The sequence below is a fragment of the Lygodium microphyllum genome, chromosome 8, assembly GCF_053477565.2.
Source record: "Lygodium microphyllum isolate KBCC chromosome 8, Lygodium_microphyllum_v1.1.10, whole genome shotgun sequence".
NCBI lineage: Eukaryota > Viridiplantae > Streptophyta > Polypodiopsida > Schizaeales > Lygodiaceae > Lygodium > Lygodium microphyllum.
In genome coordinates, this window is record NC_141142.1 from 23188514 (window position 1) to 23208073 (window position 19560).

The following is a 19560-nucleotide window of genomic DNA, read 5'->3' on the forward strand; positions in this document are numbered from 1 at the left end:
TATAAACCATGAGTGGTGACACATCTAGCGTGGTATCATACACTAGAGGGGAGAATTGTTGTCAATGCTGAATCCAACACATTTAGGGGTCAGTAATGTGATCAAAAAGAGGAATTTGCTCAAAGTCTTGCTGATGTGTCAACAAATTATTTGCAAAGCATGTCACATTACTAGACTACGAATGTAAAATCACCTTGAAAAAGGCTTTAGAAGTGTATTTACTAATTTGCAAGATAAAAACTGCAATATTATCGCATATCGACTCTGTGTAGAGAATTTGGCGCATAGGGATGATAAATCTACATACTTACCAAGCAAAAACCACAAAACTTTCCAGTAACCTTACAAAAACCAAAGCCCATCTCTGACTCCTAATTACTCTAAGCCGTTCCATTTTCCCCATTCGAAGTATCAAACTTCTCTTGAATTTCTTGATTTCTCAAGCATAATTCTGGCTTTAGAAGCTCGTTAGGTCTCTTCTTGATTTGTTACTGCCATTTCTCTGTCTCAGAAATTTTGTTTACATACAAAAAACAGATTTCTTGAAACCCCTTTGTAGAGAGGTGACCTTGGCAGGATAACATGGCATCTCACATGCACCCATAATGGTCGGTCTAACCTTACAAGACCCTTTGACCCTCAAGTTAGACGTACACAATTACTGCAGAGGCAATCACTAGTCACAGTCCAAGAGCAACCCAGCTTGTACAATAGTCAACTTTTGTGCATTGACTGAATTTCTCTTGGCCTATCATGTAACAAGCAAATATTTACAAAGGGGTCATCATGTTATAATTCGCACCCTCATACCTGCTCCTTCCATTTCTACGTAGAAATTCGACAACAGTTGGAATGTGAAGAACTCAACAAATACAGTGAATGCAATAGAAGCCTCCGCTGCATCAGTAGCCATTCCGCATGATTTAACTTCAGGGGCAGCTGCCATACAGAGCTTTCCAAGTATGGGAGAGCAAAGCTTGAACTTGACACAAGCTTAAGGAAGCCTTTAGTTAACACCGAGGTTGAGGTCCATCAAAAAGAATCCAGAAACCAGTACAAATATCTGAATCCAAAGATGTTTGAACAGCAAGGAAATGGAGCCCCTTGCAAGCCCTCTTTGTGGCTTGCCAAGCCACAGCTTCTTGGTCAGCTTTTCGAGATTTATGATAGAATGCATAAAGCCAAAGATCAGAAATCCCAGTGCAAAGAACCACACATCCCTTTCGCCTATCTACAGTGAGTGAGGCCAACTCAAACGTGTTTGTCCAAGCTGTTCAGGATACATGTGATGATAAGCATTTTAGAATGAAACAACCAGAGGCATACTCATCAGCATCAAGACAATCTAAACTATGCTAACCTGCAAGAGGAGTGGCTCTCTGTGAAGCCACAGCCACTCCTGGAATCACAGCATTTTTTGGCAGATTTATGCCCAGGCTGTTCAAAGGAAATGTACTACCGAATGTGGAGCCCTTCTCTACAGCAGCAATCTCTTCCAGGACTCCTGCATCCATGAAATAAATAAGCTCTCTCTCTCTCTCTCTCTCTCTCTCTCTCTCTCTCTCTACCCACAAAAAAGGCAGTGGAATCAAAGAATATGCAGATGCAAAGGGCCATTCAGACAGCGAATAAATGTCATATGCACCACTAAGAAAACATCGCAAACAGCCTAATATGCTACCTGGCAACTAGCATAAAAAAGATATGCTGGAGCCTGATCCCGGATGAGTAAAGCATGGGAGATCATAAAAATCATGAAGAAGGCAAGTTGAGTGAAACAGGGAATTCCCATCCATGGAGCAGTCCAAGGGACGACACTAGCAGATGCCATAGAGCCCAATTGCAGGAAAACTCATGCCCCAAACTCCGTCATTATGACCATGAATGCCTGTAGGTGCATCTAATTTTTAAAAAAGAAGAAAGAAAAGAGAACAACAACAAATCTTATTCTCTAGATATGTGCCAAACCAGTCCAGCACATGAAATGTAACAGACGGATATTCTGGCTGCAAAGCTGGAAGTCCATGGCATTTTATCCAAACATGAAGTCCGCACTCAGGCAACCAATCCCCGCACTTGCCTTATGAAACCAAAAGATGAGGGAAGTCCCATCACATGTGGGACAAAAAAACCAATCAGCCATGGGCAATCTTACATGGCATGATATTTCACCCATAAGGAGACCATATATAAAGACCCTCCAAACAAAGACTATCTTGGTAGGGAATCTTTGATTTCAAGTGATTTGTGCGGGGCAAGGAGAGCCTAGTGGCCCTAGTGGCACTAGCCAAATTGAAGGTGCCAATGGCCCATCAAAAAGAACTGCATCTATATCCATATTGGGTTCAAGAGCAAAAAGGACCCCGTTGCCATCTTCTAGTAGTGGTGGGCAAAAGGACTCCTTGCATGGAGCAAGTATCCATGTAGGACTTCAAAGGCAAGCAATTGTGAAGGCAACTAGGAAACTCGCACACTTATTTATTTTGTGTACTATCCCTTTCAATGTGGCCACTACATATCAATGGAAGAAGATGATCAGGGCAATGAGCCGCATAGGATGTGAGTGGAAAAGCCCATCCGCGGATGCATTACGCACACGGGAGCTTCGAAAGGAGAAAGCATCTATAGAGGCTCAATTGGAGCCCTTGAAGGAGACATGGGCAAAATATGGATGCTTAATATTATGCGATGGATGGTCGGATATACGCCGAAGAAATGCTTCAAATGTTTTGGTGTCTTCATGCAAAGGTACCATGTTCATTAAGGCCATCGATGCCTCTGCCTCAAGTGTTATCATCACAAGAGCTTTCATTTAGGAGCACATGTGACAAGTCATCATGAACGTAGGAGTTCAAAATGTGGTGTAAGTGGTGACAGATAATGGAAGCAATTGTGTATCTATGGAACATATGCTTGAGAAGGAGTTTCCTAACATAGTATGAACTCCATGTGCATTCCATTGCCTTGACTTACTTATTGAAGATGTTGACAAATATCTTGGGTGGATGACATTTTCAAAACGGCAACAAGCAAGGATGTTTCCAACCAATAGCACACTTGAGCTATTGAAGTGCTCTGTCACTAGATTTGTTTACATGTTTATTGTATTGGAGAGGTTGATACAAGTCCCCATCCAAATTTGATACAGACCTACCAAGAATAGCTCACATGGAGTGAGAGAGAGTCTTCAAAGGCTCTTGCTTTCAGGCGCAATATTTTAAATGAGAGTTGGTGGATTGAGGCAAAGGCATTGGTGAAAAGTCTCACTCCTATTTACACTGTATTGCGTATCACTGATATGGAGGGGAGTACTTTGAGCATAGTTACCAGTTACCAGGAACGGAAAATGAGAGAAACGCCCAGAGTTAGGAAATTGCATATATATATATATATATATATATATATAGAGAGAGAGAGAGAGAGAGAATCAACACTTAAGTCTTAGAATCTAAAGATATCAACTATAATTCGTGAAATTAGAGACATAATAATCAAGTTTCAACAATAATAAAGATTCAAAACATTGTAATCAGCAATGGATTGTCGCATTCAACATTGTAATCAACAATGTTGCATAAGTCCAACAAGTGTGCATTGCAAAGACACAAAATATGCACTAAACTTTAAAGTCTTAAGATCCAAGTTACAAGAGCTCCAATTTCCAAGTCAATACTCTAAAGTTCTAAGAGGCTAGCTGCTAAGTGCTCTCATTCATGAAAGATGGCTCCATTGTGCCTGAATGCTCATCCTGTTGTACAACATCCTGGACATCACCATCGTCATCTTTTTCCCAACATATAAAAGAATCAACCTTTGCAACTAATGTATGAGCTAGCAAGCGAAGATTGGAGCTCATATAAACTAGGTCATTCGTCTTCATTATACCAAGATGATTTCTCTTCTTTAAGTGAATATGATTGAATGAGCTCCATACTTGCTCTAAACAAGAAGAGCTAATTCTTTGGCTAAGAATACGAATAGCCAAACTTTGCAACTCTGGAGCTTTTGCCTCGTAGTCCTCCCACCATAAAGCAACCCCAATATTTGTCCTGTCCTCTAGTGCATCCTTTGTACCAAACATCCCTAATATTTGCCGATACACAAAGAGCTGATTTTTAATTTTGCGTTGCATTTCACAGCTAGCATAAAGCCTTGCAAGCAATGTGTTCCAATCCTTGACCACCTCAAGGTCTCTTTCTTGCATCTTTCCTTGAAACTCAAGATCAAGCACATATGCTGCAACATGCATAGGAGAGTCATACTCATTCCATCTGCTAATGCATAACTCCTTGATTTGGTCATACCTGTCTGCATTGATTTCAAACTCTCCAACTTCTCAATCATGCGATCCATACCTTCATAGATCTTCTCAATGCATGGATCCATGCCATTTGCAAGTCTCAACATGTGCATAATAGGATCAATCATTTGGTTGGTGCGATTCACCTCATCCCAAAAATCTCTATCAGAGACATATGCATTACATAACATAGTAGTAGCAGTGGCAGTCCCAATCCAATTTTCATACTCATCACTAGCAAATAGCTCCCTAATTGCACCTTTGCAATAGTGCAATCGACCAAGCATAAGAAAGTTATATACAAATTGTGTATCCGAGTATTTAAGAAGTTCTTTGTCACTTCTCTTGCGAAACTCAACATGTAAGTACTAATGATTACATATAAATGTGATAATCTTGTTGCCTTTCGCAACAAGAGATGTAAGCCGTGGCAAGTCCCCAATATCCTTCAACAAGTTATTCAAACAATGCGCCATGCATGGACTAAAGGTGATATGCGAATACATTGCCATTAAAATGTTTCATGCTGCCCTGTGTAGATTCACCATCTGCCACAAACTACACTACATTTTCTGCCCCAACAACTTACACTGCCTCGCATCACTCGGATGCCAATACATCTACACTCTTTCCAGTCTCTAAAGCATCATGGCTGCCAATGAAGTATGCATCCCCATGAGAATATGCGACAACACCATGTATGGACCTATGGCATGTGTCACTCAATCCATCTGATATCAATGTCACTCCATTTCTTGCCCATTGATTGCGAATATTTGTTGTTGCAATCTCTAAGGCTGCTTTCTCCTTCTAAAACAATGTAGTCATGATAGTTTCTAATGAAGGGGGCTTATATGTGGATCCATACTCTACAATCTTTGCCACCATATTTAAAAAATAAGGTGACCTAGCTGATTTGAACACAATATGGTCATGGTAAAAAAAACATACCATTACTGCATGTATTCCCTCTTTTTTCTTTGGTTCCCATCAAGTGTGCAATGAACTCTGTCTAACACCATGACCTACTGCCACTAATGGCCCACAAGAAGGTTGCGTAGCCACTAATCCTGGTGGTCTTTTGCACGAAGCACCATGTCGTGCTGCCCTTGGAGTCCATGTTGTTGGATCCATTGCTATATTTGGTGTCCTCCTAGCATGTGAATTCCCCATAGAAGTGGCTATGCGATCAAGTAACTCCTGCCTTTTCTCAATTGATACATTAGTGCAAAAATGCATCTCTTCCCCTCCTCATGTAGAAGATGGACTCACTTTATCAGCCCCACTAGTGCAAGCATAAGAGCAAAGTTTGCATTTCCAAGGTCCAGCCCCTCCACCTCTCAATGGCACCCCTGCATCTACTGTCAGACGTGGTGCAGCAATGGAAGCCTAAACAAAAGTTGTAATAAATTGCTAAAACACAAGACAAAAGAGAAAGGGAAAGAAAGAACACAATACAGATGAGAACTCAGATGTATGCTCGGAAAATGGAATCCATATACCAAGACATGAGACAGTACAGAAGCAATGTGAGTCATCGGCGGTGGAGGCATTGACACATGGTCCCTCTCTCCAAGAACTGTCAGATGATGAATGAATATTGAGGAGGAAGCATGACAATATATAGGCCAAATAAACAAAAATATGGCTGGTCGGCCAGCATTAAATGCTGGCCGACTGGCTGCAAATAATGCCAAAACACAATAAATGCTGGCAAATAAAATGCCTAAAATATCTCTGAGCCTAGCCTACTGTACCACATGTACACACTCAACCATGAACTGACTAATCTGCTAACACCTTTTCTCATATCATAGGTGATCTAATACAATACAATATACAATGATAATGTCACATCTGTTAAGACAGTCATTTCCTGGACAGTTGATGGATAGCGGAGTATGGCAGTGCCACGTTAGCAGACTGTGCAGGTGCCACGTGGCAACCTGCAGTCGAACAGTTTTACTGCAGTCGGCTGCATTTAATGCAGCCGGCAGCCGACTTGGTGCTGTTATTTCCTATTTTTTGGCTATTTATACCTAGTTTGAGGCACACTCCAACATTCATTCATTTTCAGATTCTGATCTTGAGATCTGTTGGTTGAGACAGACACTGCTCGGGCTGACGAAGATCGAGGTCATCAAGTTGAGACAAACTGTGCTCGGGCTGACGGAGATTGAGGTCATCAAGTCGAAGACATACGCAGATATTTCCTTTGCCCCCTCGTATATTTCTGCACTCTTGTACAGCATACTACACTACAGATTTTCTGCGTTTACACTGTCTCATTTTCTCTCTCTCTCTCTTCTCTTGGTGTTCACTCTCTCTCAGTCTATGTCCTATGCTTCCGCATCGTTGCACTCTGACATGGTATCAGAGCGGTAAAGATGGATTGACTGGGTTCAACCTATCTGAAGAGGAGATTTCAACGCGACACAAGGCTGCATTTCCAGGATTTGAGGGCGAGCGGGAGGGCTACGCATCGGATCAAGGCTGAAGCGAGCGTGGGTGTGCGGGAAAGGAGTCTAATCGGTGAATTTGCTGCAAGTTATTGCTGTTCAAAGGAGAGGAAGGCTGCGTTTGAGGCCTTCCATTGCAGATTTTACTTTTTCATCGCCTCTGGCCGGTGAAGAAGGTTTGGGCAGCGGAGAAACCAGCCCTAGAAGGCCGTGTTTACACAGTCACAGAGGGCCGATTTTTTGTTAGTGCAGGTATTGCAGGTTAACATGTCTACACAGACTGATTTGGAGTTCCAGGTGATAATGGATAGGAAGATGCCTGTCCTACCAGCTCTTCCATTGGATCAAAAGCTTAATGGTAACAATTATCGCATCTGGCCGGTGATGATGTTGGCCATTTTGGAGTCTTATGATTTGGCGGAACTGGTGATGGAGGAGATTCACATGCCCTCAGTGAGGGATGAGTCCAAGCTCTCTTCCAATGCTCGTGCGGAGTTGACCAAGGCCAAGTCTCATTGGGACAAACTGAATGCCATGATTCCATCTTTTCTGTTTGTGTCTTGCACCACAGCCGTAATAGCCCACATCGAGCACTTGATGGTGGCTCGTGAGACATGGCTGAAGTTCGACCAGATGTACAACCGAATGACCCTGATGAAGAGGGCTTCTTTGGAGGTGCAGATGTGGACCTTGTTCGTAAATAAGTCTTCTTCGCTTTGGGAACACATCAACAAGCTTCAGCAGCTTCAAATGCAGGTTCAAAATGCGGGAAAGCCTATTTCCTCCGAAGACATGGCGATCACATTATTGTCCCAATTGCCGCCACGATTCAGTACCTTTTATTCCGCTATTATTGCTTCAGGGCGGGAGTCCACTCTTTGGTGGGAAGAGTTGGTTCCTATGGTCTTGGACCAAGAGGAACAATTGAAGGGACAAAATGCTTGATTTGGTTAATCAAGCCTCTCAGAAGAAGGGGAAGAACCAAAAGAACAAGGAGGACACCAAATCCAAGAAGGACAAGGAGAAGGAATCGACTTGCCATATTTGTGGTAAGACTAGTCACTAGAAGAAGAATTGCCCCGACAATGACAAGAAGGACACGAAGGATTCTGGAGCGGTGGCTGCACCCTCATCAACTGCTTTTCTACACTTAGCAGTCATTGAGGACTCTACAACAAAGACTTCCGATGCTACGATGACAGCTCCCCAGGCTTGAGAGTGGATTGTGGACAATGGTGCCTCATGACACATGACTACTCCTTCCGATGGTATTTCCCATTTGCAACCTTCGCATGGGCAAATTCTCATTGGAGACCGCTCTTCTGTGTCTATTGCTACACGGGATGAGATCCAGTTTATTCCAGATACATATGGTGGTACCCACACTTCCGAGGTGTTGCATGTGCCAGGCTTGGGGTATCATTTGCTTTCGGTCCATAAGATTTGTGCTCTTGGTCTCTTGGTGGAGTTTGACAGTGATACTGTTCACGTCCTTGATCGTGGACCGAGGAAGGTTCTCTCTACAGGGTATGAGAAGGATGGCATCTACAAGTTGAAGTCTTTCCCAGCTCTTACCTCTCTTCTTCTTACTTCTCATACATAGTCTGAGCTATGGCATGCTCGGTTTGGCCACCTGAACTACGAGTACCTTCGGAAAGCGTCACGAGGGTCGTTTGTCTGAGGATTGCCGGACATAGTGGTGAGCCATCAGCCATGTGTCTCATGCATTCATGGGAAACTGCATCGAGATGCGATTCCCAACAAAGCTTCTAGGCGGTCTACTTCACCTATGGATCTTGTATCTACGGATCTTTGTGGCCTGATGAGGACCGAGTCCCTGAAGGGGAGCTTGTACTTCATGTTGCTCGTAGATGACTACAGCAGGATGACTTGGGCCTATTTCTTGACTTTGAAGTCAGAGGCTTTCTCTCACTTTAACGATTGGCTTCTCTTTTAAGAGAACCATTCTGGCCGGCAACTGAAGATCTTATGTTCAGAGAAGGAAGGTGAATTTATGTCTAATGAATTTACTCGTTTTTGTGCAGGTAGGGACATTCACCAAGAGTTTACTAACACCAACACTCCCCAAGAGAATGGCATTTGGAGCAGAAGAACCGAAGTGTAATCAAGATGGCGCGCACCATGATGGAGCACCGACAGACACTTCAGTTTCTGTGCGCCGAGGCGGTGGCTACCGCAGTTCACATCCTCAATCGATCTCCCACTTCGGCCGTTGACAAGATGACACCGTTTGAGGCTTACTTCGGGACTAAGCCTGATGTCTCTTATTTCAGGATCTTTGGGTGTAACACTTATGTGCACATTCCAAAGACGCAGCGTGATAAGTTCGAGGCGGCTTCCCAACGTCAGGTTTTTGTTGGCTACAACTCCCAGTCCCAAGGTTATCGTCTATTTGATCCCATCAAGTGGGACGTCTACACGAGCCGAGATGTGCGGTTCGTGGAAGTTCCGGCCACAAAGGGGGGTGAGGAGCACCCCCTTCTTGGAGATCGAGGGGAGATTTGGACTCCTGAGACAGTTCCTTTGGAACCAGAGTCTTTTGATGGAGATTCTTCTTTTAATTCTGAGCCTTCACTTCCACCGACCACCCCCGAGGAGATTCCGCCAATGGATGTTCCTGAGTCTTCAACAGATGGAGAGCAACGAGGAGAGGTTCGTCCTCCTCCTTGTTGGGCCCGTGACACACTCCGAGATTCAAGGATCAAGGGGGTCCCTAAGGAGTGGGAACCGCAGGATGGACCGCAGAGGTCACGGAGGAACCAGGCACATTCTTCGGAGCTTGTTTGCTCAACTATTGTTTGCTAACCCGTGTCATGCAGGATCATGAGCCCACTTTAGTGAAGAAGACTTTGCAGCCTGATCATTGGCGGAAGGCCATGGAAGCCGAGTTGGAGGCTATTGAGAGGAATGGCACTTGGTCTCTTGTGCCTCGTCCCTCTCACAACAATGTAATTGGTGTCAAGTGGGTCTTCAAGACCAAGTACCTTAGCGATGGTTCTTTGGACAAGCACAAGGCTCGCCTTGTTGCTAAAGGTTTTGCTCAACGCCCAAGCATTGATTTCCATAATAACTTTGTTCCCACTGCTCGTATGGCGACTATTCGAGCTATTCTTGCCTTCGTTGGCCATAGGCGATGGCTTGACTATCAATTGGATGTGAAGTCGGCCTTTCTGAATGGTGACTTGCAAAAGGAGATCTATGTTGAGCAGCTTCCTGGCTTTGGATCCTTGGATGGGAAAGTTTACAGATTGAAGAAGGCCTTGTATGGCCTCAAGCAAGCTCCATGTGCGTGGAACGAGAAGATTGACTCGTTTCTTCAGTCGAAGTTGGGATATCGGCGCTCTCAGGCTAATCCGTTGCTTTCTGTGCACACTTCCGAGGTTGGTCGTGTCTTGTTTGTGTTATATGTTGATGATTTGATTTTGACAGGGGATCATGCACAGAAGGTCCGAGAGACCAAGACAGCTTTACATCAGGCATTCAAGATGACGGATTTGGGGCTTCTTCATTTCTTCTTGGGTCACAAGATTTATCAATCTCAGAGGGGGATTTTCATCTCTCAGCAGAGGTACATTCAGGAGCTCTTGGTGACTTTTGAGATGGAGACTTGTCGGCCCATTACTACTCCTATGGATCCAAATTGGAAGGCCACTACACACTCAAATTCTCCCATGATGGATGCTTCACGCTACCGTCAGTTGATTGGATCCTTGATTTGGCTTCTCAACACTCATGTTGATCTTTGTTTTGTTGTGGGTCTTTTGGCAAGGTTCATGACTGAACCCAAATAGGTGCATTGGCAGGCTGCCCTGGTATTTGAGGGAGACCTCTGACTTAGGGATTTCTTATCCCGCAGGTATAGATGCTTCTGATTTGGTTTTTGCAGGTTGGAGTGACTCGGATTGGGCTGGCGATGTGGACCATCGATGGTCTACTACAGGCTATTGTTTTACCTTGGGTACAAGTGTTATCTCTTGGAGCAGCAAGAAGCAGCCCACGGTAGCCCTTTCTTCTATTGAGGCAGAGTATCAGGCTGCATCTTCCACCACATGTGCGGTTGTGTGGCTTCAGCGATTGTTGGAGGAGCTTGGCTGCACCCAGACTCGCCCTACTCTTCTGCAGTGCGACAATGAGAGTTGCATTGCCTTGGTATGAAATCCTATATTCCATGCCCGGACGAAGCACATTGAGATCCAATCTCACTTCATTCGGGAGAAGCTTTTGGATGGGACCATTGATGTGGAGTATTGCAAGGAGGAGGATAATCTTGCAGATTTGTTTATGAAGGCGCTTCCCCAGGCTCTTCTTCGGCAGCATTCTAAATCCCTCAATCTTTTGACCAGTCTAGGATCTGAGAGAGGGTGTTAGATAGTCATTTCCTGGACAGTTGGTGGACAACAGAGTGCGACAGCGCCACGTCAGCAGCCACGTCAGCAGACTGCGCAGGTGCTACGTGGCAGCCTGCAACCAGACAGTTTTACTACAATCGGACAGTTTTACAGCAGTCGGCTGCATTAAAGCTGCCGACCTGGTGCTGTTATTTCCTATTTTTTGGCTATTTATAGCTAGTTTGTGGCACACTCCAGCATTCATTCATTTTCAGATTCTGATCTTGAGATTTGTTGGCTGAGACAAACTGTGCTCAGACTGACGGAGATCGAGGTCATCAAGTCAAAGACATACGCAAATATTTCCTCTGCCCCCTTGTATATTTCTACATTCTTATACAGCATACTACACTGCAGATTTTCTGTGTTTACACTGTCTCCTTTTCTCTCTCTCTCTTCTCTCTGTGTTCACTCTCTCTCAGTCTATGTCCTACACTTCCGCATCGCTGCACTCTGACATCATCATAGTACATACAACAATGTCCATCATAGTAGAACCATGGATACCCAAATAGTAGGTGCACAAGCCACCACCAAGGTGCCTCATAGAGAACTTGATGTCGATGTCGATCATACCAGCTCTTGAAGATAGAGAAGATCATAGCAGCTCTCAATATCTGTCAACAATGCCTCTAATGTAGCATACGGGACCATCCTTTCACCAATGCTGCAGCGCATAAATGACCATGAATTCCCCTTCTTTGGCCAGACTGCCAAAGTGTCCCCTCATGTGAGCTCAAGTCAAAAGTCACCCACTCTCTGTCAAGTAACTAGCCCATCATGAACCTGGATGTCAATTCCAATTCCAGGATTTGTACCCGTCAAACTTCAATCGATACATCAAGGATGTCCCTCTCTAGATCATGTGCATCTATATAGAAATATAGATAAGGCACGGCTGCCCCATCTCACCACCCTCTCACACTCCCTCTCTGGCACTGGAGAGTTGTGAAGGATGACCTCATCACCACCACTAAAAAGCAGCTGAGGAAGGAGCCACCAAGCCCTTCCCACAATCCGAAGAAAAAGATCCCTTCTATGCCTTGGACTTCGCCTTGGCCCTGGAGGAGCTGAGTCGAAATCTGAGGCAAATGATGACTTGTCGGAGGAGTCCACATCCTGCTTCGTCTTCTGCTCCTTTTTCTTCCTGGAAGCTGCTAACTCGTTGCAGTCCTTCCTTAAATGACCCTTCTTGCCACAGTGGCAACACTGGGCCTTCGACTTCTTCATCTTCGAACCCCTCTTTGAAGCTGCAAGATCCTCACTTGAACCTCCATAATGTGACAGAAGCCTCTCCTGTAGTCACAAAGTAGCGTCATGCTCAAGTAGCATCAAGGACATATGAAGAAAATTGACAGGAGTCATAGATGTGTACACTTCCACGTACCATAACCGCTTCTGATAAACCAGGCCTTCATCACCGCACTCCACGTGTAATAATCAGGTCTATGGAGCTTGTCATTAGTGGATGTGCATGGAGGAGCCATCTGTAGAGGATTTAGAAAAGAAATAGAGAAAAGAAGGTATTTGGAGAGGAAACACAGTCAAAACACGAGCACAGACTGCAAAAAAATAGAAGTTCATATACAGTATAACCCAAAATCTCATCAAAATAAGACAAAAGCTGCTGTAAAAAGTTAAGAAATCAGTCAAAACTGCCAAAAACAGTAAAAACGGCCTGAGAATGCAAGCGCCCAGCCAAGAGGAGATGTTGAGGCACCAAAACACAGGCTGAAACGGATGCACAGGCTGTACAGATGTTGATGTCAACAAAAAACGCAGGCAAAACAGGTCGCCTGGTTGGAGCAGCAACCGCCTGATCAACAAGAGTCAAAACAGTCAAGAAATCAGCAAGAAAGCACAGCAGGAACACAAATCCTGAAATTTGATACCATGTCAGATGTGGTGCAGCAATGGAAGCATAAACATAAGCTGTAATAAGGTGCTAAAACACAAGACAAAAGAGAAAGGGAAAGAAATAACACAATACAGATGAAAACTCAGATGTATGCTCGGGAAATGGAATCCATATACCAAGACATGAGACAGTATAGAAGTAATGTGAGTCACCGGCTGTGGAGGCACTGGCACATGCTCCCTCTCTCCAAGAATTGTCAGATGATGAATGAATATTGAGGAGGGAGTCTGAAAATATATAGGCCAAAAATATGACCGGTCAGCCAGCATTAAATGTTGATTGACTGGCTGCAAATAATGCCAAAACACAATAAATGCCGGCAAATAAAATGCCTAAAATATCTCTGTGCCCAACCTACTGTACCACATGTACAGACTCAACCATGAACTGACTAATCTGCAAACATCTACCTCATCCCACCATGACCAAGTTGTGCTTGGACTTCGTCCAGTTGTTGACGAAGTACCTGCTGAGGATGATGAAGATCCCATAGATGTCAATGCTGCAATCTATATAAAAGTGACAAATAATCAATAAAGTTAAATGAAATTGCAGAAATTTGCAGCCAAAATTTGAGCATGCATGTGTTAAATTTTTGCTAAAAATGCTCGAACTTTGCTGCTACTTCAGCTCGCATTCCTTTTACTGAAAATGCCACAAATTTGGGGCATTCCAGCTTGCATCCCCTTGCTGGAAATGCCCCAAAATTTGGCACATTTTCAGCTTCCGAATTTGGGGCAATGACTGATTCTAAATGCCCCAAATTTGGGGGCTCTTTCAGATCCTAGGATTCCAATGCCCCAAATTTGGGGACATTGCAGCCAAATTTGGACCCAATCCTAAATTTTGGGGCAACTGCCAACAACTGATCCAAAATGCCCCAAATTTGGGGGAGATTGCAGCCTGAATCATAAATGCTTTAAATAGGGGCAAATTTGCAAATCTTTGATGAATCTTCAATCACCCCTAAATTTGGGGCAAGCCTCAAGGAGTGAAGAGTCAAGACTAATCTAGATTCTGTAATCTAAAGTGTGCACGAGAGAGAGAGAGAGAGAGAGTCCTTACTTGATTGTGGACGGGAGTAGGGCCAAGTAGACACGAGTCCAAATGGGAGTCGATGAGCGGCAAGCGGAGCATGACTCACGAGGTGACGGTCAGGACGAGCCACGACAAGCAGGAGTCGAGGCAATCGGACAGGTGGGAGTCACGACACAGCAATAGTCAGGAGTTGAGGTGGACAAGAATTTTTTTTTTTTTAAACTGCCTCGCTGTTGGAACGGTCGTTCCTAACAAGAAACGAGATGGAACGGGGCAGAAAAACGGGCTGGAACGTTTTGCCAGCGTTTCCTGGGCTCAGACCTCCTGGAACGCGTTAACCTGTTTATCTGTATGACTTTGGGCCTTCTATATGAGTATATGGATAAAATTAGTAAGGCTTTGCTTTGCAACAGCTTTTTGTCCCAAGACAAGTAAATTCTTGTTTAACTTTCACACATGTAATTATTTAGTGTTAACGACTCCTTAATGATTGATCATTATTCTACCTTCTAAGTTTTTAACTTGATTTATCTATGATCCATCATCCTTCACTCTCAAGGGTTGATGAGATTCACGCAGTGTGAAATGCACGATGGGATTAGTTCCAGAAACCAATCCATGATGACACGCATATCTTGCATCCTCTTTAGCGCAGCAAAGAGTAGTATACTAGTGAGGATTTAGAGGAGGGCTTCATGGAGTACATGAGGCACCTCATAGGGGATGATAAAGATATGATGAGGAGAGAAAAGGATGATTTGCTAGCGTTCTGCAATCATTTTCTTCATTTTGACCAACCCACAGCTAGGCTTTGAGAGACACAACTTCAGCCTATTTCTTAGTGGAAGGAATACGGCAACTGTGCTCCTACTTTGGTATGTGATTGGTGACTTTTATATTTTGAATCTTAATAATGTAATGCATTCCGCAATCTAGGTCATAGGTTAAGAGGTCACAAGTTCTATTATCTATTGCCCACTTAAATGTTGATTTTGCGGCTTATCTATTAGCAATTACCAATTACTCAACCTCAATCTCTTAATTTGAATAAAAACATATTGTCATTCGTGTCCTCTCCAATATTGTAGTTCAAGGCCTGCTGAGAGGAATTGGAGCACATAGGTCCTCTTCCACACCAAAAAGAGAAACAAGCTCACAACTACCCAACTAGAGCGTTTAGTATTTTACCATCGCAATCTCTAGCTTCTTGAGAGGACCGCTCTATCCCTTGAGCCTTCACATGTAAATTGGTAATGCGTAATATTATGTGTAATTAACTTTTCAACCTTGACACTTGACATTGCTTGAAAGTTGGATTGTAAATTGTAATATATATATACTATGAACATTGAACATGTTGAATCTTCTCTCATATCTTTGTCTCATTCACCTTTACAAGTGATTGTTGACAAGACTGAGATAGAGAAGATACATGACATCCCTAAGATGCCACAAGAGAAGTGAGATATCTGCTCCATGCTCTATGAGGAGCTATCAACACCGATGCATGAGACTCGTCCACAGAGGAGAGCTAGAGCCACTAAAGCGAGAGCCACGCGTGGTCGTACATCACAGGCAGATTCAAAGCTAGAGACTGAGGCTGAGGCTACTTCAACTTCTCGATCAGAGTCCTTGGAGTCAGATAAGGAAATGATGCACAGATCCTCGAAGTCCAAATGAGTCATGACTATGATATACAGGAGTCAGTTTAGCATTGCAGACTGCAGTTGCCAGTTGTTCATTGATGTTAATACCTATTACTTAGTAGTTACTAGAGTGTAGAGACTAGTACACAGTGCTCAGTGCTCAGTGCTCAATGGACTTTGGAGTTTTGACAGATTATTCACATGACATAGTGACATATATCATTGTATCTTGATTTCACTTATTATGCATCTTGATTCTTAATCCGTTGTTCTTGATGTCAATATCCACTGTTCTTGATATCAATCTTCAATGCTCTTTAGATCATAGATGATTCATGAGTCATAAATTATAATTCATTTTGTTGCCTTTAGTTTTGAAAATTGAGTCTTAATTGTGTTCAGATGTCTTAAGTTTCAACCATTGAGTCTTGACTCCTGAATCTTTACTCGTAAGTCGTAACATGTGTAATGAATCATGATTTCAATCATATGACATGAAGACTCAAAGTTTTGTATGACATTTGGGTACATGTTGTTGTACGCATTAATATATTTATATATCCACATAATACCATATTTATTTTAGTGTACAATCCGAAACGCCGTTTTCTCGTTTCCAAAATTTGACCGAAACTTCAAAACTCTGGTTTTTCCCATTTCTGTTTTCCCGGTTTTCGAAACTCCCTCGTACTATGCTTCTTACCATCCTCAACAATCTCAAATTGAGCTTTGCCAATGGAACTATGGATCATGTTGTTGTATGCAAACTCTACCAAAGGCAAGTACTGCTTTCACTTTGTCTAAATGGAGCTTTGCCAGTGGAACTATGAACCGTGTTGTTGTATGCAAACTCTATCAATAACAAATACTGCTTTCACTTTGTCTTATGCTCAGATACATAGCACCTGAAAAGATCTAGCACTATGGAACTTGTCTCTTCAGATTGACCATTTCTTTATAAAAGGAATAATGATGAGAATTTCAATATGGTATTCTCAAACAACCCCTTCCAAAATAAATAGGTCATCTGAGGATCTCGATCACTAACAATCAACTCTAGTATACCATGGTAATTAAATATATGCTGCAAAAATAAGCGTGTCATATGATCAGCCTTTATCTTCTTCCTCACCGGAATGAAATGGACATGTTTACTAAATCTGAAATTGACATGTTTGTTGAATTTGCAAATGACAGTCCATATCTCATTATTTCCTGTGGGTGTACTAGAAAGCTCAAAGATAAAGTCCATAGCAATGCTCTACCAAGGCCTATCTAGAATAGATAAGGGCTATAACAAACCCAACATCTTTTGCCTGTCATACTTCACTTTTTGATATATGATGCATGACCTAACAAACTACTCTACATGAGGCCTCAAAGCTAGCTAATACAATAAATGCTCCATTGCCTTGATTGTCGCATCAATCCCTCTATGCCATGCATAAGGAGGAGCATGACTCTCAATCATCACCCTAGGCCTCAACTGCTTTATGATACAGAGTTGTCCATGCATCATCAAAAAACCATCTATAAGCACAAAATGCTCATGTGTCTGCCCATTGCAAAGCTAATCATACACATTGGCAAAATTCGAATCAGAAGCATACTATTCCTTTATGGCATCTAACTCAGTTTGATAAACCATACTCCATGTTGAAATCTAATGCTTACATAATAGTGCATTAGCCACAATATTCTTTTTCCCATCGATGTGTACAATCTGAATTTGAAATATAGAGAGAAATTTTACTCATCTCATATGCTTCTCTAACAACATCGTCTACGTCAAAAAGTACCTCAATGTTTCATGATCTGTTTACACTGTGAAATCAGCCCTTAATAAATAGTATTTCCATGTAGACAATGCATGAATTACAACCAAGAGCTCTATCTCATTAACCTGTGAATTCCTCTCTGTAATGTGGAGAAGGCAACTCTCATAAGCCACAACTTGACCATCTTGCATTAAAATAGCCCTAATGAGGTTCCCACATGCATCACACTAAACCACAAATGACTTCCTTAGATGGGGCAAAACAAGCATAGGATCTATAGTCTTCTTTTCCTTTAACTTGTCAAATGCTGAAATTTCCATTGATGTCCATCTAAATGGTACATTTTTCTTTTGTAAAGCATGCAGTGGAGATGCAATTTCAGCAAAGTTGTGTACATACTCTCTGTAGTAAGAGCATAGCTCCATGAAACTATAGATCTTGTGCACATTTCTCAAATGCGCTCATGAGTGTATTGCCTCAACCTTTGCAGGGTCCATACGAATACCATCAGCCAATACATGTGTCCCAAAAAGTGAATCTCATGCAAAAAGAATTTACTTTTCATGTCATTAATAACCATTTTATGCTTATGCAACTCATTAAATACAATGTCTAAGTACTTTCTATGCTCCACCTCATTCTTTGCATAAACAATCATGTCATCAAAGAAGGTACCCACAAATCCCTTGTGTGGCATAAAGATGCGATCCATCATCTGATCAAAAGTGACAAGAACTTGCAATCAAGTGCCTCAAGTCCACCAAGTCAAAGGATTTGACGGTATCGCGGCAATGGAACCATGAAAACAGCCTTCCTTCTTGGAAAGGGTGGTGAATATATGATTATACGCTTAATTACAGCAATTAAGAACTGAAAATATAACCTTTACCATGCAATCTTGGCCATTGGACACCCTGTTGACCCCAAACCTGGCGCCCCTTGCAATATTTCTTTATCTTATATTGCAACTGAATGGAGAACAACCGAGATTCTACAATCTCCTCCACTAATCCAAATGCCCCTTGCTGTCATAAATGATGGACAAGCCATTTGATCGGTTTGCCCCTTGATTTTTACCCAAGACTTATCTAAATTTAACCCTTAACTAGCCAAATGCTGCCCCATATCAATTGGGATGGGCTCGCATATGAAATCATTGGCAATTCTTCCAATTACAGCTGCTGATTTCAGTCTTCCATGCCTCTAATTGTTGGCACAAGTCCCAAGGTGGCTGCCAAACCCTAATTTTTGCTGTAAATTAGGGTTTACAGCAGGAACTCCTTTGTTATCCACCAAACCTGGCTGAGATCTGCTCCAAATGGCTGAGAATGGCTGAAAATATCAGAGCATAGGTGGACAAGGTGAGAGAACGCTGTAAAGCGAGTTTTCACAGTTTCTTTTGCAAGAAACCCTAAGAAATGGCTGTTGCTATGTCGAAATCACCCCAAAACCTATCGACTGCTGCTAAAAAGGCCAAAAAAGGCCAGAAATAGCTGTCACCAGCCCCTGGCTATTATCGCCAGCTACTAGAGAGGTCAATAGTGCCGTCGCCTACCACCAAGAAGGTGTTTGCTGCTGTCACCAACCCCCCAAAGATCCATAGCTGGGAAAACTGATTAGCAGCTCAAAAATGATTGCTGCCTTGTGCAAATCAGCCCAAAAGCTATCGCCTACTACTGGAAAGGCCAAAATCACTAGCCCCTACCTATTGTCACCAGCCGCTAGAGAGGTCAGTAATGCTATCATCTACCTCCAAGAAGGTGTTTGCCGTTGTCAGTTGCCTCAAAAGAGTCTCCACAGCTGGGAAAACTGATCACCAGCCTGTACTTCCTCTCTCTTTTTTTTTCGTAAACGTACTTCCTCTCTCTCTCTCTCTCTCTCTCTCTCTCTCTCTCTCTCAGCTTGCATGCACTAAATGAGCCTCCAACAGCCCCAAACAAACTTCTCCCCTCTTGCATGGGAATTTTCGCCAAAGCAACAGTCTTCTTTTTTCATTTTCCAGTAATTTTCAA

General features: G+C 42.9%; 1 protein-coding gene across 1 annotated transcript in view; it reads right to left on the minus strand.

The window, feature by feature from the left end:
- Positions 1 to 214: 214 nt before the first annotated feature.
- Positions 215 to 19560, minus strand: part of LOC148032057 (protein TAB2 homolog, chloroplastic-like) — a 42526-nt gene continuing 23180 nt past the window's right edge. Inside the window, exons 4-5 of the mRNA XM_087682679.1 lie at positions 1361 to 1504; positions 215 to 1270 (exon numbers count right to left, since the gene is read on the minus strand). Of these exons, the coding sequence (XP_087538805.1) occupies positions 1011 to 1270; positions 1361 to 1504 (404 nt within the window). The 3' untranslated portion in view covers positions 215 to 1010. The remainder of the gene's footprint in view (positions 1271 to 1360; positions 1505 to 19560) is intronic.